The sequence below is a fragment of the Lynx canadensis genome, chromosome A2 (genome assembly GCF_007474595.2).
Source record: "Lynx canadensis isolate LIC74 chromosome A2, mLynCan4.pri.v2, whole genome shotgun sequence".
In the NCBI taxonomy this organism is placed as follows: Eukaryota; Metazoa; Chordata; class Mammalia; order Carnivora; family Felidae; genus Lynx; species Lynx canadensis.
The window spans coordinates 162,534,457-162,555,590 of record NC_044304.2 but is presented as its reverse complement, the minus strand read 5'-3'; the positions used below and the strand labels follow the sequence as shown (position 1 = coordinate 162,555,590).

General features: G+C 40.9%; 1 protein-coding gene across 2 annotated transcripts; it reads right to left on the bottom strand.

Moving 5' to 3' along the window:
• Positions 1-6,290: 6,290 nt before the first annotated feature.
• Positions 6,291-13,108, bottom strand: LOC115509368 (GTPase IMAP family member 7-like). Of its 2 annotated transcripts, XM_030308794.2 has the most exons (3): positions 13,019-13,098; positions 8,800-8,907; positions 6,291-7,302 (listed from the first exon to the last, which is right to left on the bottom strand). In XM_030308794.2, exon 3 carries the CDS (start codon positions 7,283-7,285, stop codon positions 6,410-6,412), a length of 876 nt encoding a protein of 291 aa, XP_030164654.1. In that variant the 5' UTR covers positions 7,286-7,302; positions 8,800-8,907; positions 13,019-13,098; the 3' UTR covers positions 6,291-6,409. The 2 variants fall into 2 exon arrangements, with proteins under 2 accessions (XP_030164654.1, XP_030164653.1); XM_030308793.1 differs by lacking the exon at positions 8,800-8,907 and having other exon boundaries at positions 13,019-13,108.
• Between the last annotated feature and the right edge of the window lie 8,026 nt (positions 13,109-21,134).

The window sequence follows — 21,134 nt, the reverse complement described above, 5'->3', positions numbered from 1 at the left end:
GAAGATGGACACTTAATTGACTGAACCCCTCAGGTGCCCCTCTCAGGGTATTTCACGTGGGACTCTCATCTCCCTAGTGCTTCTCAGGAGTAGAACCTTTGGCTTTGCCTCATCTACAGCATTAACCTGAATGCAAAGGTGACAATAATTGAATGTACTTAGGAAAGAATCGCTGCAGTTAAAGACATTTTTTTTTCAGATTAAACCTGTATTCACTTTTTATTGGGAGGTATGTGTGTCTCTTTGTTTAAGTATTTGCTCACAGAAGGTTATAATACAGTAGGATGTTAAATTCATAATGGAACTTTGGCTAAAATTCCAATAATGAAAACAGTAGATGCAAAGTGTATGCACATTCTACAGTGAAACCAAATCTATCTCAATCTGAGTGACTATTTCTTTTTTTTTTTAATTATTACTTCTTTTTAAAATTTTCATTCCTTAGTTAGCATATAGTGCAACAATTATTTCAGGAATAGAATCCAGTGACTCATCTCCTACATATAACACCCAGTGCTCATCCCAACAAGTGTCTTCCTTAATGCCCTTTACCCATTTAGCCCATCCCCCCATCCACAACCCCTCCAGAAACCCTCTGTTTGTTCTCTATATTTAAGAGTCTCTTAGGTTTTGTCCCTCTCCCTGTTTTTATATTATTTTTTCCTTCCCTTCCCTTATGTTCATCTGTTTTATATCTTAAATTCCACATATGAGTGAAGTCATATGATATTTGTCTTTCTCTGGTTGACTAATTTCACTTAGCATAATACCCTCTAATCCCAACCATGTTGCTGCAAATGGCAAGATTTCATTCTTTTTGATAACTGAGCAGCACTCCATTGTGTATATATACATCTTCTTTACCCATTCATCTGTTGGTGGATGGACATTTGGACTCTTTCCATACTTTGTCTATTGTCGGTAGTGCTGCTATGAACATTAGGGTGCATGTGTCTGAAATTTATCCCTTGGATAAATACCTAGTAGTGCAATTGCTAGGTCATAGGGTAGTTCTACTTTTAATTTTTTGAGGAACCTCCATACTGTTTTCCAAGTGGCTGCACCAGTTTGCATTCCCACCAGCAGTGCAAAAGGGATCCTCTTTCTCCTCATCCTCACCAACATCTGTTGCCTGAGTTGTTAATTTTAGCCATTGTGACTGGTGTCAGGTGGTATTTCATTGTGGTTTTGGTTTGCATTTTGCTGATAATGAGTAATGTGGAGCATTTTTCCATTTGTTATCCATCTGGATGTCTTCTTCTTTTAAACAATTTTTAACGTATATTTATTTCAGAGAGAGCGAGAGAGAGTGTGAGCAGGGGAGGAGCAAAGACAGAGAGGCAGACACAGAATCTGAAGAGGGCTCCTGGTTCTGAACTGTCAGGACAGATCCTGACACAGGGCTCAAACTCATGAACCATGAAATCATGACCTGAACCAAAGTCGGACGCTTAACCAACTGAGCCATGCAGGCACCCCTTTTTAGATGTCTTCTTTAGAAAAGTGTCTATTCATGTCTTTTTCCCATTTCTTCAGTGAAGTATTTCTTTTTTGGGTGTTGAGTTTGATAAGTTCTTTATACGTTTTGGATCCTAACCCTTTATCTGATATGTCATTTACAAATATCCTCAGCCATTTTGTCAGTTGCCTTTTAGTTTCGCTGATTGTTTCCTTTGCCCTGCAGAAGCTTTTTATCTTGATGAGGCCCCAATAGTTTATTTTTGTTTTTGTTTCCCTGCCTCCAGAGACACATTGAGTAAGAAGTTGCTGCGGCCAAGTTCAAAGAGGTTTTTGCCTGCTTTTTCCTCTAGGATTTTGATGGCTCCCTGTCTTATGTTTAGGTCTTTCATCTGTATTGAGTTTATTTTTGTGTATGATGTATAAAAGTGGTCCAGGTTCATTCTTCTGGATGTCGCTGTCCAGTTTCCCCAACACCTTTTCCTGAGGAGACTGTCTTTATTCCATTGCATATTCTTTCCTACTTTGTAAAATATTGGTTGGCCGTATGTTTGTGGGTTCATTTCTGGGTTCTCTATTCTATTCCATGAATCTAAGTGTCTGTTTTGTGCCGGTATCATACTGTCTTGATTATTACAGTTTTATAATACAACTTGAAATCTGGAATTGTGATGCCTCCAGCTTTGCTTTTCTTTCTCAAGATTGCTTTGGCTATTCGGGGTCTTTTATGTTTCCATACAAATTTTAGGATTGTTTGTTCCAGCTTTGTAAAAATGCTTGTGTTATTTTGTTAGGGATTGCATTGAATATGTAGATTGTTGGGGTACTATCAACATTTTAACAATATTTTTTATTCCAATGCATGAACATGGAATATTTTTCCATTTTTTGTGTCTTCTTCAATTTCTTTCATAAGCTTTCTATAATTTTCAGTGTATAGATTTATCACCTCTTTGGTTAGGTTTATTCCTAGGTATTTTATGGGTTTTGGTGCAATTGTAAATGGGATCGATTCCTTGATTTCTCTTTCTGTTGCTTCATAACTGGTGTATAGATATGCAATCGATTTCTGTGCATTGATTTTATATCCTGTGACTTTTGAATTCATATATCAGTCCTAAGAATTCTTTGGAGGAATCTTTTGGGTTTTCCATATAGAGTATCATATCATCTGCAAAGAGTGAAAGTTTGACTTCCTCCTTGCCAATTTGGAGGCCTTTTATTCCTTTGTGTTGTCTGATTGCTAAGGCTAGGGCTTCCAATACTGTGTTGAATAACACTAGCAATAGTGGACATCAATCAAATTGCTCATGGGCTGGGGGAGAAGAGGCAGGAACACTGAAGACCAGTCAGGTGTAGTCTGGCCTTGGTGGGGGTGGGGGATGGTGGCAGCATACTTAGTGGCTCTTTCCCTGCCCAGGAGACCTTTAATGAGTCTTTAGAGAGTCTTCCCTGGGAATCTGCAATCACAAGTCCAACAAACAGCCACTCTCTCCCCTCCCGCCGGTTGCTTCAATGTCTGTTCCTGGTGCCTGGACTTCCAGAGCTCTGGTCCACACAGAAGCTGCTGGGATCCCTGCTGGGCCCCTGGGCAAGTCCCCTTCAAACTGGCTTTGGCTGCCTCCCTACTGTGTGGCCCACATTTGGCATGAGGAACCTAGCTCTTGCCACCCCCCGCCCATTAGTGAAAGTTTTGACTGCTTCCAAGACAGCCACCACCGTGTGGACCCTGGTCCCTCCACAGAACGCAGCAATAGCCTTCATGTATCCCATGGGACCAGCAGGGAGCAAAGCCAAACTCCAAAGGACACACATCAAATCTCTTAACATATACCACCCACATCCCTCTGGCAGCATCAAAGTCCTGAGGCCACCTTACTGGCTTTCGGGAAGTGGGAACCTCCATCTCACTGGACATGGCACGCAGAGAGGAGTCCCTGTGGGGCTTCCCTTATACAGTCACACGGTTTCACCTGGGTCACCTTCTGCACTGGGGAGATGGCTGGCTCAGTTGGAAGAGCATGCAACCCTTGACCTCATGGTCATGAGTTGGAGTCCCACATTGGATGTAGAGATTACTTAAATAAAACCTAAAAAAAAAGTCCTTTCCTCTTGACCCCTTCAAATATCTATCAAATTAGTTGAAGGAATAAATCTCACAAAACTGGTTCTGGCTTCCAATGTGGATCTTCTGGCATAGAGCTTTTGACTGTGGGGTATTGGCAATTAGAAAGATTCAGCTGAAATTGGAGATATTTATGTTAACATCCTGCCACATTTACCCCAAAACTTTCACATAACCTTTGGACCCAGATTTCAAGTTAATGCAGGTCATTTATATTGGACCCTATCTTTGACATCTGATATTCAACTTGTCACAAACCTAACTGAATGCTGTGGCTCCTGACTACCCTTCCCCTGAAAATCTTACCTATCACCCTGAACTTTCCTGTTTCTGAACAGAAGCATGATCATCCTACCCATCACCCACATGGACACATCCTACACATCCTTCACAGTAGACTTCACACCTAAATCCTTCCTCAGGTCTTCTTCTATGAATCCTTGTTTAAATTCCCCATCATGAGTCATGACTATCACATATTTCAACAACAGGGATCATGCACACATTAAACGCTGGAAATACCACAGTCTTCAGCACTGAAATAGAACCATCTTCAGAGAAAATTGGGACATAAAATATGTTAAGAGAAGTGAGTGAGCAATATTTCAATTGTCAAGTGAAGAGATAATGATTTATTTGATTTACTGGTTTTTTCTCTGGGTATGTGTTACCTTCCAAAATAGAACCTAAGGCTGGGAAAAAAGAAATTAGCTCACGTAAGCTGCACATTCAAACAGCCCTCACACAGGTTAATTGTATTAAGAATGCTTCTGCATATCTCTGAGGGAAAATATCCTTTAAACGGTTCTTAAATGAAAAACCTCAAGACAGGGCATGAATACTTGCTCCCTAGAGATACTATCACACAGATGAGTCACTTACAAGGAAGTACTTTTGAACATAAGAATTGCATGATGGCAGAGAGTACTTTCATCTTGCTGTATCATTTGACACATGTTTTCTCATAAGAGGATTTTTCTTCCGTGTTGTTTTTACTGCATTCTGAATACTTCTGATGAATCTTAGAAGGAACAGGTATTTAGAATCTTAGGTTTTCCAGACTCAATCTCTAATTTGTCTCCCTAATATTCACTCATTGGTTAATATTCTCAGTCATGTTCACAGACAAAAAAAAAAAAGGACGACTATAAAAATTCTAATAATCTGGATTTGGAGTGTCTGCAATCCTCATGAGTGACAGAAAGTCACCCATCTAACTGAATTTTCTCTATTATTTTAGCAAGACAGAACCTTTCATCTATTCACTGCAAATGTCACACCATGGAAGGGTAAGGAGAGATATTTCTGGTGGAAGAAAACAAACACTAGAGGGAATTTTAAGCCATCAACAACAATAAAGACGTTATGAAAGAGAAGTGGGCATCATAAGATTTATCAATCAGATTCTAGCAAGAAAAAGGTGGTCTCTCATAGGTACTTGGAGAAAGTTTAGAGAAAGAGTACGTTACAAGCTGTAGACACAGGGAATTTGCAAATCACAAGGGACATTACTAGTATCGGTGAAAAATTACAACCCAAACCTGAGAGGGTGAACAAAGACTGGAACACAGAAGGAGAGTTGGGTACAAAGGCCACCAAGGGAGGAGCTATGACCTTTGGCATAGGACTGCAGCTAGTCAGAGATGGCCCTGCAGAGATAGAGGTGGGAGAATGGATACCCCAGCCTTGCTTTTCTACTTCCACAGGGTCTCTGACTTGGACTTTCCATTGGCCAGCCAGGCAGAAGTCAGAGAGCAAGAGATCCCACCAATGCAGTGCATATATATCAGCCTCATGGGGCAAAGAGCTAAGGTGAAGTGTGATTCTACAGAGGCAAATGAAAAATATGTAGCCCAGATGGGGATTTTTCGGATACAATTGGAGATATCTTAAGTTAGGATGGTCCCTAAAAAAAGAAAAGAGAGAAACACAGTAAAAGAAACCTGTGACTTTCAGATCTCCGTGAACCACAGAACAATCTTTCCAGAGAAACCAAATACCTCCCTAACATAGGACTTGTGGCCATGCGGTGCAATGACACATGTGACCAGTGGTTCAGACACTTAACATGTGTCTTAACAAATTTAAGACACTTAACAAATTTCCGATTTGAATTTTCCTGAGTCTTTGAACTCTATATGCCATTGCCTGATTATGCCAACTTTTGTGTGAAGAGGGACAGGTGGGAAGGGGAGGCGGTGGGGACTGAGAGCTGGGAAGAGGCTTCATTCTGGTTAGTTCTCACTGCATAACAAACCATTCGGAAGCTCAGTGGTTAAAAACAAAAACCATCATTTATTTGTTCTCATAAAGCTGCAACATGGGCAGAATGCAGGGGGAATGGCTCATCTTTGCTTTCTGCAACTTCGCCTGAGATGGCGGGGCAGCCAGCAGGCCTGCTTCTGTGTTGCCTCACTTCCATGGCGGGCAAGTTGGTCTGAGTCACAAATGAAAGGTGAGCTGGGAAGTGGGCCAGTGACTTCAGGCCCTCTGCACGGGGGCCTCTCAAGAGTCAGCCTGGGCTTTCTCACAACATGACAGTCAAGGTCCAAGGGCAAGAACCCCAAGAGGGCAAAGAAGCATTGCCCATATGTAACCTTAGAGTCACAAGGTGTTGCTTCAACCATCTGCTATTAATTGAAACAGTCCCAGATCTGCTCAGTTCCAAGGTAGAGGACACAGGCCCCGCAAGTCAGTGGCAGGAGTAACAGGGTCAGGTTATAGGAAGAATAAGTAGAAGCTATTGTCACAGTTGTCTATGGAAACTACAATCTACCACTATCACAAATCATCATAAATTCAGAAGAAAAAATGAAATGGTCTTTACTACCAAAACATATACCATATTTTTGGAAGCACCCACATAATCACATTTAAAACATGTTCAAATATGCCCTTCTCAGCTTCTTCTCTGATATTTTTTGTTTGTTCAGCATACTTCCTCTTTAGAGATTTTACTTTTTCCTCCCGTTCTTCCTGTGATTTATGAGCATATTCCTTTTCTACTAGTTTAATTTCATTATTTAATTGATCAGTGTAGATCTTCCTCAGGACTTTTGCCTGTTGCTTCAGCCTCTTCTCTGTGTCCTCGTAAATGGCATCAGTAAAGTAATCCCCTCCGTTGCTCTGCACCATCTCCTCTATCAGCTCCACCAGCTCCTGCACTTGAGCTTCCTTCTCGGCCTCTGAGGCTCTGTTGTTGAAGGCACAGTAGCGGTTACCACACTCGCTGATGATGTTTCTTAGTTTCACATCTGCATCTGCTAAGAAGTCACTCAGGCTCTGCTCCTCCAAGTTATCTTTGCGAGTGAACAATATGATCATGTGCTTCAAGGCTGGCTTCCCAAAGAGAGCCTTGATCAATGCCACGGTCTTCTGCTCTTCATTCGTGTAGCGGCCCAGCTGGAGGACCAACACGATGGCATGAGGCCCAGGGCAGGAGTAGAGGACACACTGGCTGATTTCCCTGCATGTAGTATCCAGGGTGTCCTTGGTGTGAAAGAGCCCTGGGGTGTCAACAACAACAAGTTTCCTCCCCTTCCATTCCTGGGATGCTCTTTGACAGCTGGAGGTGACAGCATGGGGAGCAACTCTAGACTCAAAGACTCTACTCCCCAGGATGGTGTTGGCCGTTGCGCTCTTCCCACTTCCAGTTTTCCCCACTAGTACAATCCTCAGAGTGTTGTCCTGAGGGTACGCCATGTCACTACCAGAAGCCTCTGGGGCATAAAAAAGGGAAGGAGAAGAAAAAGAGTCAATAGAGGTAAGTGGAAACCATCACCTCACTCTTATGACTTTTGTGTTCCTCCCTGAAATCCTGCAGTAGTCTACTATCCGTGTTGGTCCCATAAATACAGAAAGATGAAACAATTCAATCACCATGGGAGAAACAACAAAGTAGTTAAAGAGTTCCCCTACAAAAGAGTACCAGGCCCAGATGGTTTCATGGGGATCTCATTTAAACCTTTCTTAAACTATTCCTGATGACTTAAAACAGAAGGAAACCTTTCCAATTCTTTCTATGACACAAGTATGATATTGATCCCAAAGGTTAACAAAGATTTCACCAATAAATAAAGCTACAGACATGTCTCATTTGCGAATACTAATGCCAAAATCCCAAATAAATTGTCAGACACTAAAAAGTAATACCCCACAATTACATGTGATTTATTTCAGAAATACTAGGGTGGTTCAATATGAGAAAATGGATTGTTACAACACATCTCTAGTAGTACACTAAGAAGAAAAATACCTCGATGCAAAAGAGACAATTCCCCACATTCAACACTGATATAATAGATACTCCTTTAACGTGATTTTATATAAATATAAGTTAAAAATTTTTGTCACACTTTTTTCCCTGCAGATAAAATAGTTGACTATTACGTTCATTTGGATGAATGAAGAAAGAAAATTAGCCTGTAGAGTCAAAAAACAGAAGAACGATGAGGGAGGACTAGTTCTACCATATAGTAAAATATTTTAGCCCCTATAATTAAGGCAGTAGGACGTGTGTGTGAACAGAGACAGAACGGAAAACAAAAACAGACAATTCAGAAATAGACCAAATTGGTCGACTATATTCATGAGTATCCAGTTCAATTGTATTATGTTACATTTATCTTCCGTGAGGCATCCGTGAGCATCTCACAGCAATGGGGAGAAAGATGGACTAATAACCAGCATTGGGATAACTACAAACCACACAGAAAAAGACAAACTGCACCCACGTCTTCATGCCATTCACATATTAAACATTAGAAATATAAACACTAAAAAGCAATCCACATAAATACTAGAAGAAACTCAGACATAGCCTTTGTAACCTAGGGGCGGGGAAACTCTTTCTAAGATTTGAAAGATTGTAAGGAAAAGGATTCATACATCTGACTACATAAAAATCTAAAAGACAGTGGGAGACAATAAACACCACAGACAATTAAAATATGAATGTCAGACTATATCAAAGAGGGTTAATTCTCCACTTATACAAAGAATACCTAAAAGTAGAGAGACAAATGTCCAATACCTCAATAGAAAGTGGAGCAAGACATAGGAATAAACAGTTCAAAGAAAAAAAGAAATGTCAATGCTCCTCAACTATGTAAAAATATATGAACACTCACTTAAAGTAGAGAAAAATAAATCCAACATAGGAAAAGAAAAAACTATAACAAATTAAAATTACACTAAGATACTATTTCTCCACTTACAGATTTGGCAAAAGTCCAAAAATTTGCTGCTATAATCAGTCGGTAAAGGTTTAGAGGAAACAGGTTTTCTCCTCCATGGCTAATGAGAATAGAAAAACAGTCTAAAACCTACAGGGGAGAAATTAGCAATATCATACAAATTACATATATATTTATTCTTGGATTGTGAGTACCAATTTTAGGATTTATGCCTGTAGTGGACAAGGGCAGGTCACCCCTAAACGTGCAACTTTGGCATACTGACTATTTCATACAAAAGTAACTTAAGATACAGCCTGTGTGGCAAGATTAGTAAGACCCTCTTCTGTCCCCGTGCAAGCAGGAAACAAATCTCCCATGTAAAATGTGTCCCTCCTGTCCCAGGAGGTAAAGAGACACCCTTATGATCAGGGATGGGAGATTTAGAGCCAAGAAGAGTGTATAAACAGCCTACTACTTTCTACTAATTTACTACCCCAGCCCAAAGTCTCTTTAGAATTCCTGCCTAACAGATGCTTCAAAAGTTAAGTTTTCCTTGTTTTGTCAATCCCTCAAGATCCATCATCTCTTTACGTAAAAACTATAAAATCTGCCTGCCTTGGTCATTTCTCTTGGTTTTAGTTTCATCACTGAGCATCTGTGCACACTGCTTTTTTTTCTCTTGTTAATCTGCCTCAAGTGAATGTAATTCTTAGTGCAGCTGGAAGACCTTGAAGGGTAGAGGAAGAAGTTTCCCTTTCTTATATCCCACAGCTACACTGACAAAAACATAGGAAAAGATTAGGCATACGTTTATTCTCCACATCACCATTTGTAATACTTAAAGACCAAAAATCTACCAAATGCCCACTAGTAGGGGTCTGATTGAATAAACCAAGGTACATACACACAGTGATGTACTATCCAACTGTAGAAAGGAATAAGAAATACCTCTCTATGCCGGGATGGAGAGATCTCCAGGATATTTTATTAAGCAAAAACAAGGCAAAGTGAAGAAAATAATATTTAGTTTACTGTCATTTCTCTAATGGGGAGGAACATGAACTGTAGGTACAAAATACAACATATGTTTCATGCACATGAAAAAGCAATGGCAGATCATCTGAACCGTCACCAAAGAAGTTACTGACAGAGGGATGGGAGGAATAAGGCGGGGGACAGGGTAGAAGCTGGAAACTACTTTGAGTATACTTAGATTTCATAGATTTGTCTTGAAAGCATGTACTTCCTTCTTTTTGAGAGTTCGAATTACACCTCTTTTCCTTTATGAAAGACCTACATGTGTAGGTCTACATAAATTCAAAGAGGATTTTTCATTTGTACAAAAAAAAGCTGAACACGAATACAGCGTTCCGCATTTGTTTTACAGCCAGTTGAGCTAATAGAGAGGCTGAGTGGGCCATTGTCCACACCAGCTGCCAATCACCTTCCCCGGGAACCTCACACAGGGGTTCACCATCCAGCCACCAGAGCTGTGAGCCAGATGAGCACGTGGGCTTTCTCTCAATTGAATTTGTGCATCTGTTAACAAGTTGTGTCTAAAAGTATCAGAAACACATAAGGGAGGTTATTTGGGGGAGATCTGGGAATGCGCACCCTTTTTCCATGTACATTCATGGTAATTGCTGCTCTGCTTTATGTCATTTTGTTTCATAAAAGATTTCATAGGAACGTTCTGCTTGAAGATAGTGAGGAACATCTGGAAATAGCTTACATAATTATAAACAAAAACTATATTTTCAGATAACTAGTAAAAATCAAAAGCAAATGCAATACATAGTATTTGGTGTAATAGACAAACCACACAAAGAATTGGTCCAAGAAACTTGAAAATGCAGTTGCTTCATTGGCTATTGTCCCAATGGGATATAGAGTAGGGCCAAATAGGGGGAAAAAACGTCAAGAAAATCTTAAATTGTTTTCAGGAATCCTGTCCTATTCTTAGCTTTTTGTGCACATGTGTAGTTTTGAAGCCCAAGGACAAGCCCAGTGACAATGAACACCCTTAGCGCCCATACTGTGCCCTTCAAATGCCATTTCCCACCAAAAACATTAAGAATCTTAGGAGAACGTACCGATTCCATTTCTGGGCCAAGAAATGTGCAAGTGGATCTTAGACTATCTGGTCATACTAGAAAGCGAGGATGCTATCAAAAACTACTCAGACCGTGGGACGCCTGGCTAGCTCTGTCAATACAGCATGCATCTCTTGATCCCACATTCATGAGGTCTAGCCCACATTGGGTGCAGAGATCACTTTAAAAAAAAAAATGTTTGGATCTTACCGAAAGGACTACAGGGCCAACTTGAAGAGGCTGACTGGACAGAGATTGGGTAATTTGAGTACCAATGAGAATAATAATTTCAATGGATTAAAATTCATCAAATATGTTGAAGTTCATGAATTCATATCAATACCATCATCGCAAAAGAAGTGAAGTGTTCTCTTTGGGGTATGCTAGGAAATGATGTCATCAGTCTGAACATGGACAAAAAAGAATCAAGCATTCCTTTTGGCTTATTAACTACACCTTATGAAATGAAAGTATGATTCAGGGGAAGTTTCTTTTTATAGGATTATGCCATCCAATCAATGAAGAAAGATTGATAGAATTATAATACTATAATTTGCGACCGTTAATGAAACAAAGTTACTCTAGGCTATCATTACTGTCTGCTACATTACAGAAAGAGACAGAAGAATATATAAGGTGTCTTCTGATGGAAGTTTACAACTGCACTTATGAAATATTGCCACCCAACTAACCAGGCAAGCCTTAATCTGATCAAGCCTCTCCTTAAATTTAAATTTATACAAAACATGGAAACTAGAAGAACATGTCATATGACATCTTGAGGATTTAAAGAGCAAAATGTACACTGTCCAATTCTCTTGGAAAAAGGACCAACCGTTTCTTAAACAGAAACATTTTACAAAACGAAACAGGAAGGTGAAAACTTATTTATCCAATTAACCTTAAGAGATATGAAAGAATTGCAATTTATGAACCGCATTAGAGCTGATTTCAATTTTAAAATCTATGAGACAATCTGGGAATTTGAATACACCTGGTAATTTTTAAAAATTCTAATTGCTTTTTGAAATCTGATTATGGTATATTTTGATGACCTTTATCTTCCAGACATAGATATGGAAGTATTTACTGATAAAGTGATAAAATTTTTAGTATTCTGGTAATTTAATACTTTTTAGTATTCTAATGTTTAAAGTGTATGTATGTATGTATGTATGTATGTATTTAATCTCTACACCCAGCATGGGGCTTGAACTCACAACCCTGAGATCAAGAGTCCCATGCTTTTCCCACTGAGCCAGATAGGCGCCCCCACTCTAATTTTTCAAATGAGGAGATTGATGTGGCTCAGAAATGCTGGGAAAGTTGCCCAAGGTCACTGTGCTAATGGGCTTTGGGCAGAGAAGGGATCCAATGCAAAGTATGTCTGACCTCTACACTCATGCATAACCCTTGCACGCTCTGGTCTCTTCCTGGTTCCTTCTCAGGTCCTTGATTCTACATTTCTGTTTACATTGGATCATAAATAGATCATGGGAGGCCAGGGGAGGTAGTTCACTCTCTGTCCAGAAACATGAACTGGTAGCAACCCTGGAATTAGGTAAGGCAACCAAAGGGCTTCACGCACATTTGTTTTCTATAGAATAGCTCATTCTCTCCCCATGGCACCCCTTCCTTACCTCCTCTGTTACACTGTCGATCACACCATTTCTCTCTTACATGTTGGAAAGGACACAGCCAGCTGAATTCTAGACTTCCTGTGCCATTTGTGACCTAGGTATCCCGGGGAATTTCATAAAACCACACGCACACTGTCTAGGATTCAGATTTTTTTTTTCAGGAAAAAAGAGGGATTGGGACAGACTGGTCTCTAAATTGCCTTCCAGCTCTAAAGACCTGCCTTGAGGACACTAGTTTCCCACCAAGGGAAATGGATGTGGTGTCAGGCAGCACTTACTCTGTCATGACAGCAACTGATGGAAGATATGCTGTTCAGCAAGTTTGTCCTGCTAAATAGGAGACATGTGGACATGGGCCACTCAATCTGCTTACTCCCACTCTTCCTCCCCCGGATCCCCTTGGCAGCATCCTGTTTGCTGGGCTGCTGGCACGGTATTTGGTCCCTCTCAGACCAGGACCCACACCCATGCACAGCCCTGTGTCCTGCTGCCCCTCCCCGCTCTATTACCCTAGGACAGGCTCACCTTCTTTACAATGAGCTGATGAGTTACCCAGTGTTCTCCAAAGAAGCTGTTTGAGCTGGTGCTTTTGTTTAACTTAGAAAAAAAAGTGTTTGCACCTTTTAAACCTCTGAGGCAGGAAGCTCAGATTGGGTGGACCTAGTGAAGGAACGATTCGACTTTAAAGAGACAGAAATATTACCCTATAATTTGGGGAATGCTTTAGTTTTACCAAGGTGTAAGCTTTTTCTCCATGTGCCTGCTATCACACAAAATTCCCAAAGCTATATTTGTTGTTTGGGGTTATAGTGGTGGATCCCAAAGGCCCTTATTAAGTGACCCAAATCATGCACACAGAGCCGGGCGTGCTATCATCTTCTCTGATGGAGTGGGAGATGCTGGGTTGATTCTGGGAGAAAGGAACTCAGATATGTGGCTAGATGTGTCCAAATTTAGAGCCTGGGATACTTCCTAGTGATTGCATCATATGGGCTTTCATGATGGTCTTTCATGAAGCTCTCAAGTTACTCATTAAAAATTTAACAGCGCTCAGGTACAAAGCCAAAAGAGTCTAAACCATTGAGAACCAAGAGTAAAAGAGAAAGATGTAGCCTGGAAAAAGTCATCCAATGAACACACACCTTCTCTAGTTTTCTTCATATGGTTCTCTCAAGCCCAAAAATATGCATGACCTGACAAGAAAAGATGGACCCAGGGAGGAGAATCATCTTTCCCCTAAACCTTCCTACCTTCCCCTACCCCAGACCCAGGCAGAGATAGACTTTTTCAGATTTAGCCAGTACACCCATTCCAACCTGCTCTGGAAACTATGAGATGAGAGGCAGATGGTCAAAGCTCTCATGGTTGACCAGCTGTTCCAATTATTTGTTGCATCACCATAAAATTATTATGGTTTTGATTATATATTTTTGTTCATTACTTTCAGACATGGGATTAGCCGATGCTGAAGCTTAAAAGTGGGTACTAAGAAGACTAAATGTGGCAGGAAGTAATGTATAATGGGGTGACAACCAATGGAAGGAAGTAGCTACATTTTGAAATTACCGTGTTAATTAGTATATTATTGGTCAATATCATTGGACTACTTATTGGTGTTAATGACTTGGAGGGCCCCAAGTAACTGTTTTCCAACTTGCAATAAAGACACAGACCAGGACCAGCTATGTAATTTGCAGGGTCTGGCACAAAATAAAAATGCCAGGCCCTTTGTCAAAGAGAATCAAACAAACAAACACACATAAACACACACACACACACACACACACACACACACACACACAAAACTTAAGAATTTCAAGGTAACATCACAGGGTCCTTTACATACCCATAAAGTTGGTCTTGATGAGGCTCCATACATAGAAGTCTAGAGGAGAGCCAGAACCATATGTCCTACTCAAAATATCTCTACCATTGCCTAGTTTCATTTCAATCTATATATTCCTTGAGTGAAACCTGTCCAGCCAGAGCCACCTTGGATGTTTTCCTGGTCAGCTAATTGCTTCTCCAGGTATTATCCTCAGGTATGCTGGTAAGTTCCCTAGTGGGAACGGGAGAGTAGTTGACACAGAATCCATGGATGCCACAGGAAATCAGATGTGGGTCTCAAATGGTAACAGTCTTGCGATCATTGGTTAAAGAGGAGCATGTGGCTCTTATCAGTCCCATGCTGAGCCCTAAGTTACGAGTGATCTCCTTCTAGAAGATATTTGATAGAGCCAGTCTTGCCCCATATCTGTATTGCTCACTTAGCCACGCTCCTCATCATTGAGGGCTTCCTTCCACTTCCTTTTTTTATGTTTTCCTTTTATTATTTCAATCTCACACACACAAAGCAATGTGGACATAATGAATTTTCAAAAAGTTGTGTGGTCATTAAAAGACATTCTTTAAATTCTACAGGAGTCTTCTTGTGGGAATCAGGGAGTTTTCTGCCTCTTAGATCTAGATGGCCTCAAAGCTCAACTTATTAAAACATTGCAGAGATAATACCAGGAGATGAAAAAGAATGGTTCCCTACATTGTCCTGGTTCTTCTACATATCATCTCTATAACCTGGTGAGTCAGTTTTCCATTGTTGCCATAACAAGCTATCAAAACTTTAGTAGCCTAAAACAATATAAAATTAATCTCCAACAATACTGGAAGACAAGAATATGAAATTAGTCTTATGGAGATAAAATCAAGATCTCTGAAGAGCTGGTTCTTTCTGGAGGCTCTAGGAGATAATCCATTCCTTGCCTCTTTCATCTTCCAGAAGCTGCCTGCTCTCTTGGGCTTGTGGCCACATCACACCAATCTCTGCTGCCTTCATCACAATGCCTTCGTACCTCTTCCTTAGAAGGACATTTCTGATTACATCGTGGGTCCACTCAGATAATTCAGAATTATCTTATCTCAAAATCATTAACTTAATAACATCTGCAAAAAATCCTTATGGAATAAGGTAATATTCACAGGCTCTGGGGATTAGGGTGTGGACATATTTCTGGGGCCACCTTTCAACCTGCCACATTTGGGTAAGTTAAACTATCTGCAACTCACTTTCCTAATCATTAAAATGGAGTACTTACTTCAGAAGGTCATTGTGAAACCAGACAAAGTCGTACGCATGAAGTGGTTCTCAGACCATAGTGATCAACAGGTAGTAGTTAGTAGTAATAATACAACCCTCAATGCTAGTCTCATAGATTACCATTCTGAGGCTCATCTACACATCATAGATCCTGTCTTAGTCAGCGTGGACCGCCATAATACCACAGCCTGGGAGCAGGAACAACAGGAATTAATCTCTCACAGTTCTGGAGACTGGGCAGCCCAAGCCCAATGTGCAGGCCAACTTGTTTCCCTGGGGAGGGCTCACTTCCTGATTTGCGGATGACACAGTCTCACTGTGTCCATACATGATGGAGGGAGGAAGCAACTCTCTGCTATCTCTTCTTACAAGGGCACTAATCCCATCAAGACGACCCCAGATTCATGAACTCATGGAAACCCACTTACCTTATCCCCAAATACCATCATGTTGCCGGTTAGGGATTCTGGAGCCTTCTCTCTTGGTGCCAAAAAAAAAAAAAAACTAGTCACTTCTACTTTGTAACAATATCCTTTAAGTGAATTGTTGGATATCACTCAAGGTTTCCTGGTTTCTCCCCACTCACTCCACCCCCAAAGGGCACTGCATGAAAAGGAAGACTCAGCACCTCCACAGTCTGTCTACCAGGATAAGGGATCTAGATTATCTATACTGCTGCACTCACATGTCTTTAATGAAATTGTCTTCTGGCTTCACGGATGTGCAAGAAGAGCTGCCTCTTGCAGGATAATGGCAGCCTTGTCACAAAAGAGATATAGGTGTTACGTGTGACAGTGCACTTGGGGCTGAATCCCTCAAAGGAAACATTGACCAAATCCTCATGAAATAAAGACCATGCCCCCCAAAGAGCCTCTTACTGTCTTCCACGATGTTATATTCGGTTATGAACCAAAACCATTAAGTCCTGTTCTCAAATAGGTCTCTGCTTCCTCCTAAGGCTTCTCCAAAGATCTACCAAAAGTGACCACTCAGAATTTGTGTTTTCACCAGAGGGTCACAGTCTCGGAGCTTCAGGAGAAAAACTGTAGGACGTGCTCTGAAATACTGTTGCCTCAAAGAGACTCTTCAGAGCAGGTTTCCAAGATGGCAGCACTGACTCAATGCTCAGACTGTGCCAGTGAGAGAAGCCATGACTATTGGGACTCTCAATCTGGAAGCATATGTACCTCATGAAATCAGACGACTGACTCAAGATCCAGCAGAGTGAGAAATAATGACATAGGACTGAGTGAACAGATTCAAGATGTGCCATTGTGGTTATTTGTTTGGAATATTGATGGCATTCTGTTTAATGTTCTACTTGTATGACTATTTGAAGAAACCTTATTTCTTTCTCCTTAAACTATCTCTAATGCATGATTTAGTAGACTGTTTATTTGTAAACCCATAGCAACCATTTTTAACTGTCATCTGATTTTCACTTAACCTCAGAATTCAGAAACAAACTCTTCTACTGAGTTTCATTCACTTTCATGATGATAGAACCATTTGCATAGGTTTAATAAAAATCTGTCATCTTGTTTACAAAGATACCATTGGAAAAATCGATTCTGCAGCAAGGCCTTATGTACAGTGTGATATTTGAGAGTGTTTGTTATTTAATCAAAGACCATCAGACCACTGCTAAGGAGCAATTGTTGGTGTTATATGTGGGTCTAATGTCTCCAAAACCTTCATAAGAAAACTAATATGATGTCTGGCTTCCAGGATCCCAGTCTCTCAGGTATTAAGGAAGTCCACTCCCTCGTAGTCCAGAAACCTAGGCAAATTTTGGAGACCTCGGGAAGAGAGAAATTCACTGAGATTTATGGATACAGCATGCAAAGTTTACTGGAGAAAGTGTTTGGGCCTTGGTTTCCTACTCCTAGGATAGAAGAATGGCAGGGGCTTTGAAAAGTCTGATTCAAAATTCATTTTGAAAATTTCCAAAGGAAGCTTATCCTTTGGAATTGATACTTGCTTAATATGATTAGGCTCTAGATTTCCCGAGCAAACTCAAGGAGGCTTTTCTGGTTAATTAAGATTCTTGCTGCATCTGTATAAATAATCAGGCCATGCATAGTAAAAACAATCTTCTATGATCAACAATACTTGTTGGAAACTGCTTATGATCACAAAGTAGAGAACGCTATGAAAATGATCCAAAATTTAGAAATAGGCAAGAGAGATTACTGGAGTGTTCTATTGTTCTGTGTGGTGCTGTGCTTGATGATCAGCTGTGATATTTTACAACACTTTAAAGACAGAGAGGTTTTTTGCAAATCTCTGCCTTATAGATACTCAGCGAATTTTCTGTCTGGTGGAATATAGAACTCAAAAATTCCATTTTACTACTTTCTTGAACACATCAACCCTTGATTTCAGATGAAGTTTGTGTTTCTGTTTGTTTGTGTTTTTTGTTTCATTCTTTGCTTATTTGTTTGTTTTTAACTAGGTTTCACACCCAGCATGGAGCCCAAACTCAAGACACTAAGGTCAAGACCTGAGCTGAGATCAAGAGTCAGACGCTTAACTGATTGAGCCACTCAAAGGAACTTTCATCCAATTATACTATCATACTGGTTCTCTAGTCATGCCATGAGTTGAGCAAAATCTTTGATGTGTTTATACTTGCCCAAGAGGCATGATTTTGCTTTTTTTCAAAACTGCACTCAGACAAGTAAGAGAGGGAGAAATAGTATGATTCAAGCCTTGGAGGTGGAAATATACTGGACCCAGGCAGAGAACAGCTAACAATTTGGAGTGCAGGCATCATTACCAGCCTTTACTGAGGGCCCACTGTGTCCCAGGCACTGGCCTCTCCATCATTATCACCTTCGTTCCTTACAAAAGTGTAAACAGATATTAACGGGAACAATGATCTCTAGAAGAATCTCATTCTTGGGAAAGAAGTTGAGACTGATTACAATGACTGTTGCAGACCAGGCCAAGGAATGTGGATTCTAAGCCCTAGGCAGTAGAAGATTTCCAAGAAGCAGAGACCTAAGAAAACTATCCCAATGGGCTTAACCTGGTAACTGCAACGAGGACTTGAGAGGAAGAGATCAGGGGTACTGTACCCTCACACTGCACACACTGTCCCTCTCTTACCATCCATCTTAGGTTGAATTGTGTCCTCCTAAAGAAGTCCTAATCCTGGTACCTGAGAATGTGACCTACTTTGGAGCACGGTCTCTGTGATGTCATGTCATGAAGTTAAGATTGAGCCCTACTCCAATGCCTGGAATCGTTTCATTCACAGTGAGAGAAGTTTACACACAGATACACACAGAGAGCACCATGTGACAAAAGAGGCAGAGATTGGAGCGAAGTACCTGGAAGGCAAAGAACAAAGCAGGCCAGCCAGCACCAGAAGCTAAGAAGCAGCAAAGAAGGATACTTTCCCAGAGACTTCATGGAGAGTATGGCCCTGGGAACGTCTCGGTTTGGCACTTGTAGCCTGTGCCAGAGAGACAGTAGCCATAACAATGAGACAGTAAGTTTCTGCTCTTTAAGCAACAGTTTGTGGTCATTTGTTACAGCAGCTCCTGGGGGAACTAATATATTTTAAGGCCAAGAAGTAGGGTCGTGCTCTGGTAATTACATAAAATGTAGGAGTCGTTTCGAAATTGAGTAATGCATGGAGGCTTGAAGATTCTGAGGTACATGATAAAAAGAAAGGCCTAAGAGGATGTCGGTGGTAGGACGAATATCCAGGTCACTTTCTGGTGAGGTCCCAGAGAGAGGTGGGGACCACGCTGCTGGACATTGGAGGGACGATGGCACTTGCTATAAAATGGCAGGGGGCAGGGGGCAGGGGGCAGGGGGCAGGGAGGCACGGAAAGGGATTGTATGCTTTTTCAAACCCAGATAATATTTATATTATCCAGACTCTAAATTCTGGTTGAAACATTTTGCATATTTGTCTGAAGCATTTCCTCCTGTTCTTTCTTTTGGAGTGAATTCCTTCATTTCTTCATTTTGGATGAAAAAGAAATAATAAAAAAATAAAGATTAAAATTTAAAAATTTAAAACAACACAACAAAAATCAAATAAAGGATGCTAGTTCCTAGGTGTGTACTGGTCTGGATGTTGAAAGAAACTCGATAGAATAGAGAAAAAAGGGAAAGAAAGGGGGGAAAAGGGAATAAAAAGAAAATGTTTGATGATTAAAAAAACGAATACAATAAAATAGAATAGAGTGAAATGCTGTAAGTAAAATGGAATAAAAAATTTTACAAGAAAGTAAAAAAATACAGTAGATATAATTTAAAGAAAAATATTTTTTATAAAATCAGAAAATAAAAATGAATTTTTTCTCTTTCTATATTCAAGTATAAGAAAAGAAGAAGAAAAAAGAATGGATGGATGGACTAGCGAACAGAATGAAATATGAACGAAATTATATGCAGTTTCCACTAGAAGTCAAACTATGGAGAAACCTATAGTCTGTAAACTAAGGTGGTGGAGAGACTCATGTTCCTCTAGAGCTTGGTTGGCACAGTTGGATAGGGCTTGGTGTGATGGCTCCGTTTACACTAGATGGCACTGCTTAGATTACTGGGGTAGATCACTGTGGCGCCTGTATCCATGAATGCACATGGGTGGGAGAGGTGTAAATGGTGTCACCTACCTACCCAGTCTCTAGCATCAGAACTCTGTGCTCTCACTGACTGGCAATCATGCACCCCTCCTTTGTCCCTGGCTTCTGTCCACTCCCTGCCTCTACACTCTCCAGAACCAAGTCATCAGCCTGCCAGGTGGTACCTCCCTTCTGAATTTTATCTCAGATGAGGCTGTGATTCCAAACCCCTCATTTCTGAGTGCCTTGTGGCTTGGACCCACTCTGACCCCCTCAGGGAGTGTCTTGCCAAGACTTGCTTGGGTGCTGGCCGCCCTTGCCCCCAGGAAAATTCACATGACCATGTTGCTGCTGAAGCCCAGAGACTACGGCCAGGTGCCAACATTCCCAGAAAAAATTCACGCAATCTTGTAGCAGCAGCATCTAAGAGATTATGGTAAATCACACCACCCATCTGGCATCAGGTTTCACTGCTTCCTAACACCCTTGCTCAACACCATCCAATGGCTGTTCTCTAGGGTCTGCTGGGACCTTTGCCTGTGGGGAAGCTGCATAGCCTCTACCAAATGTCCTCTTAACTGGGGAACCACCTCTCCCCATGTGGCCAGAGACCCCTCACCCTTGGACCTTGCTGTCTATTCCTGGGGATTTGCCTTTCCCACCAGAACACCACCAGGCATTGAGCTGTATAATTTCGAACTCTGTGCTCCCCTGGTTATAGAGTGGCATTGAACTTTCTTCTTTATCCTTTCTCTCTTTCTTGTTCAGTCCCTTATGTGACTTTCCACTCTTTCTCTTTCTCTCCAGCTGCTTTCAGGGAGAATTTTTTCATGTACTCTCCCCGCTGTCTCAATCCTCTTTCCACAAGCAAAAATAGTTCCCTAACAACTGAGCCTTCTCTCTCCACCAGTTCACCTCTCCATGCTGCATACCTGTGAAGTTCTGTGGCTCAAGTTATGAAGAT

Bases quoted from the DNA above. Each gene is read 5' to 3' on its own strand.
- LOC115509368 (XM_030308793.1), bottom strand. From the start codon at position 7,285: ATGGCGTACCCTCAGGACAACACTCTGAGGATTGTACTAGTGGGGAAA.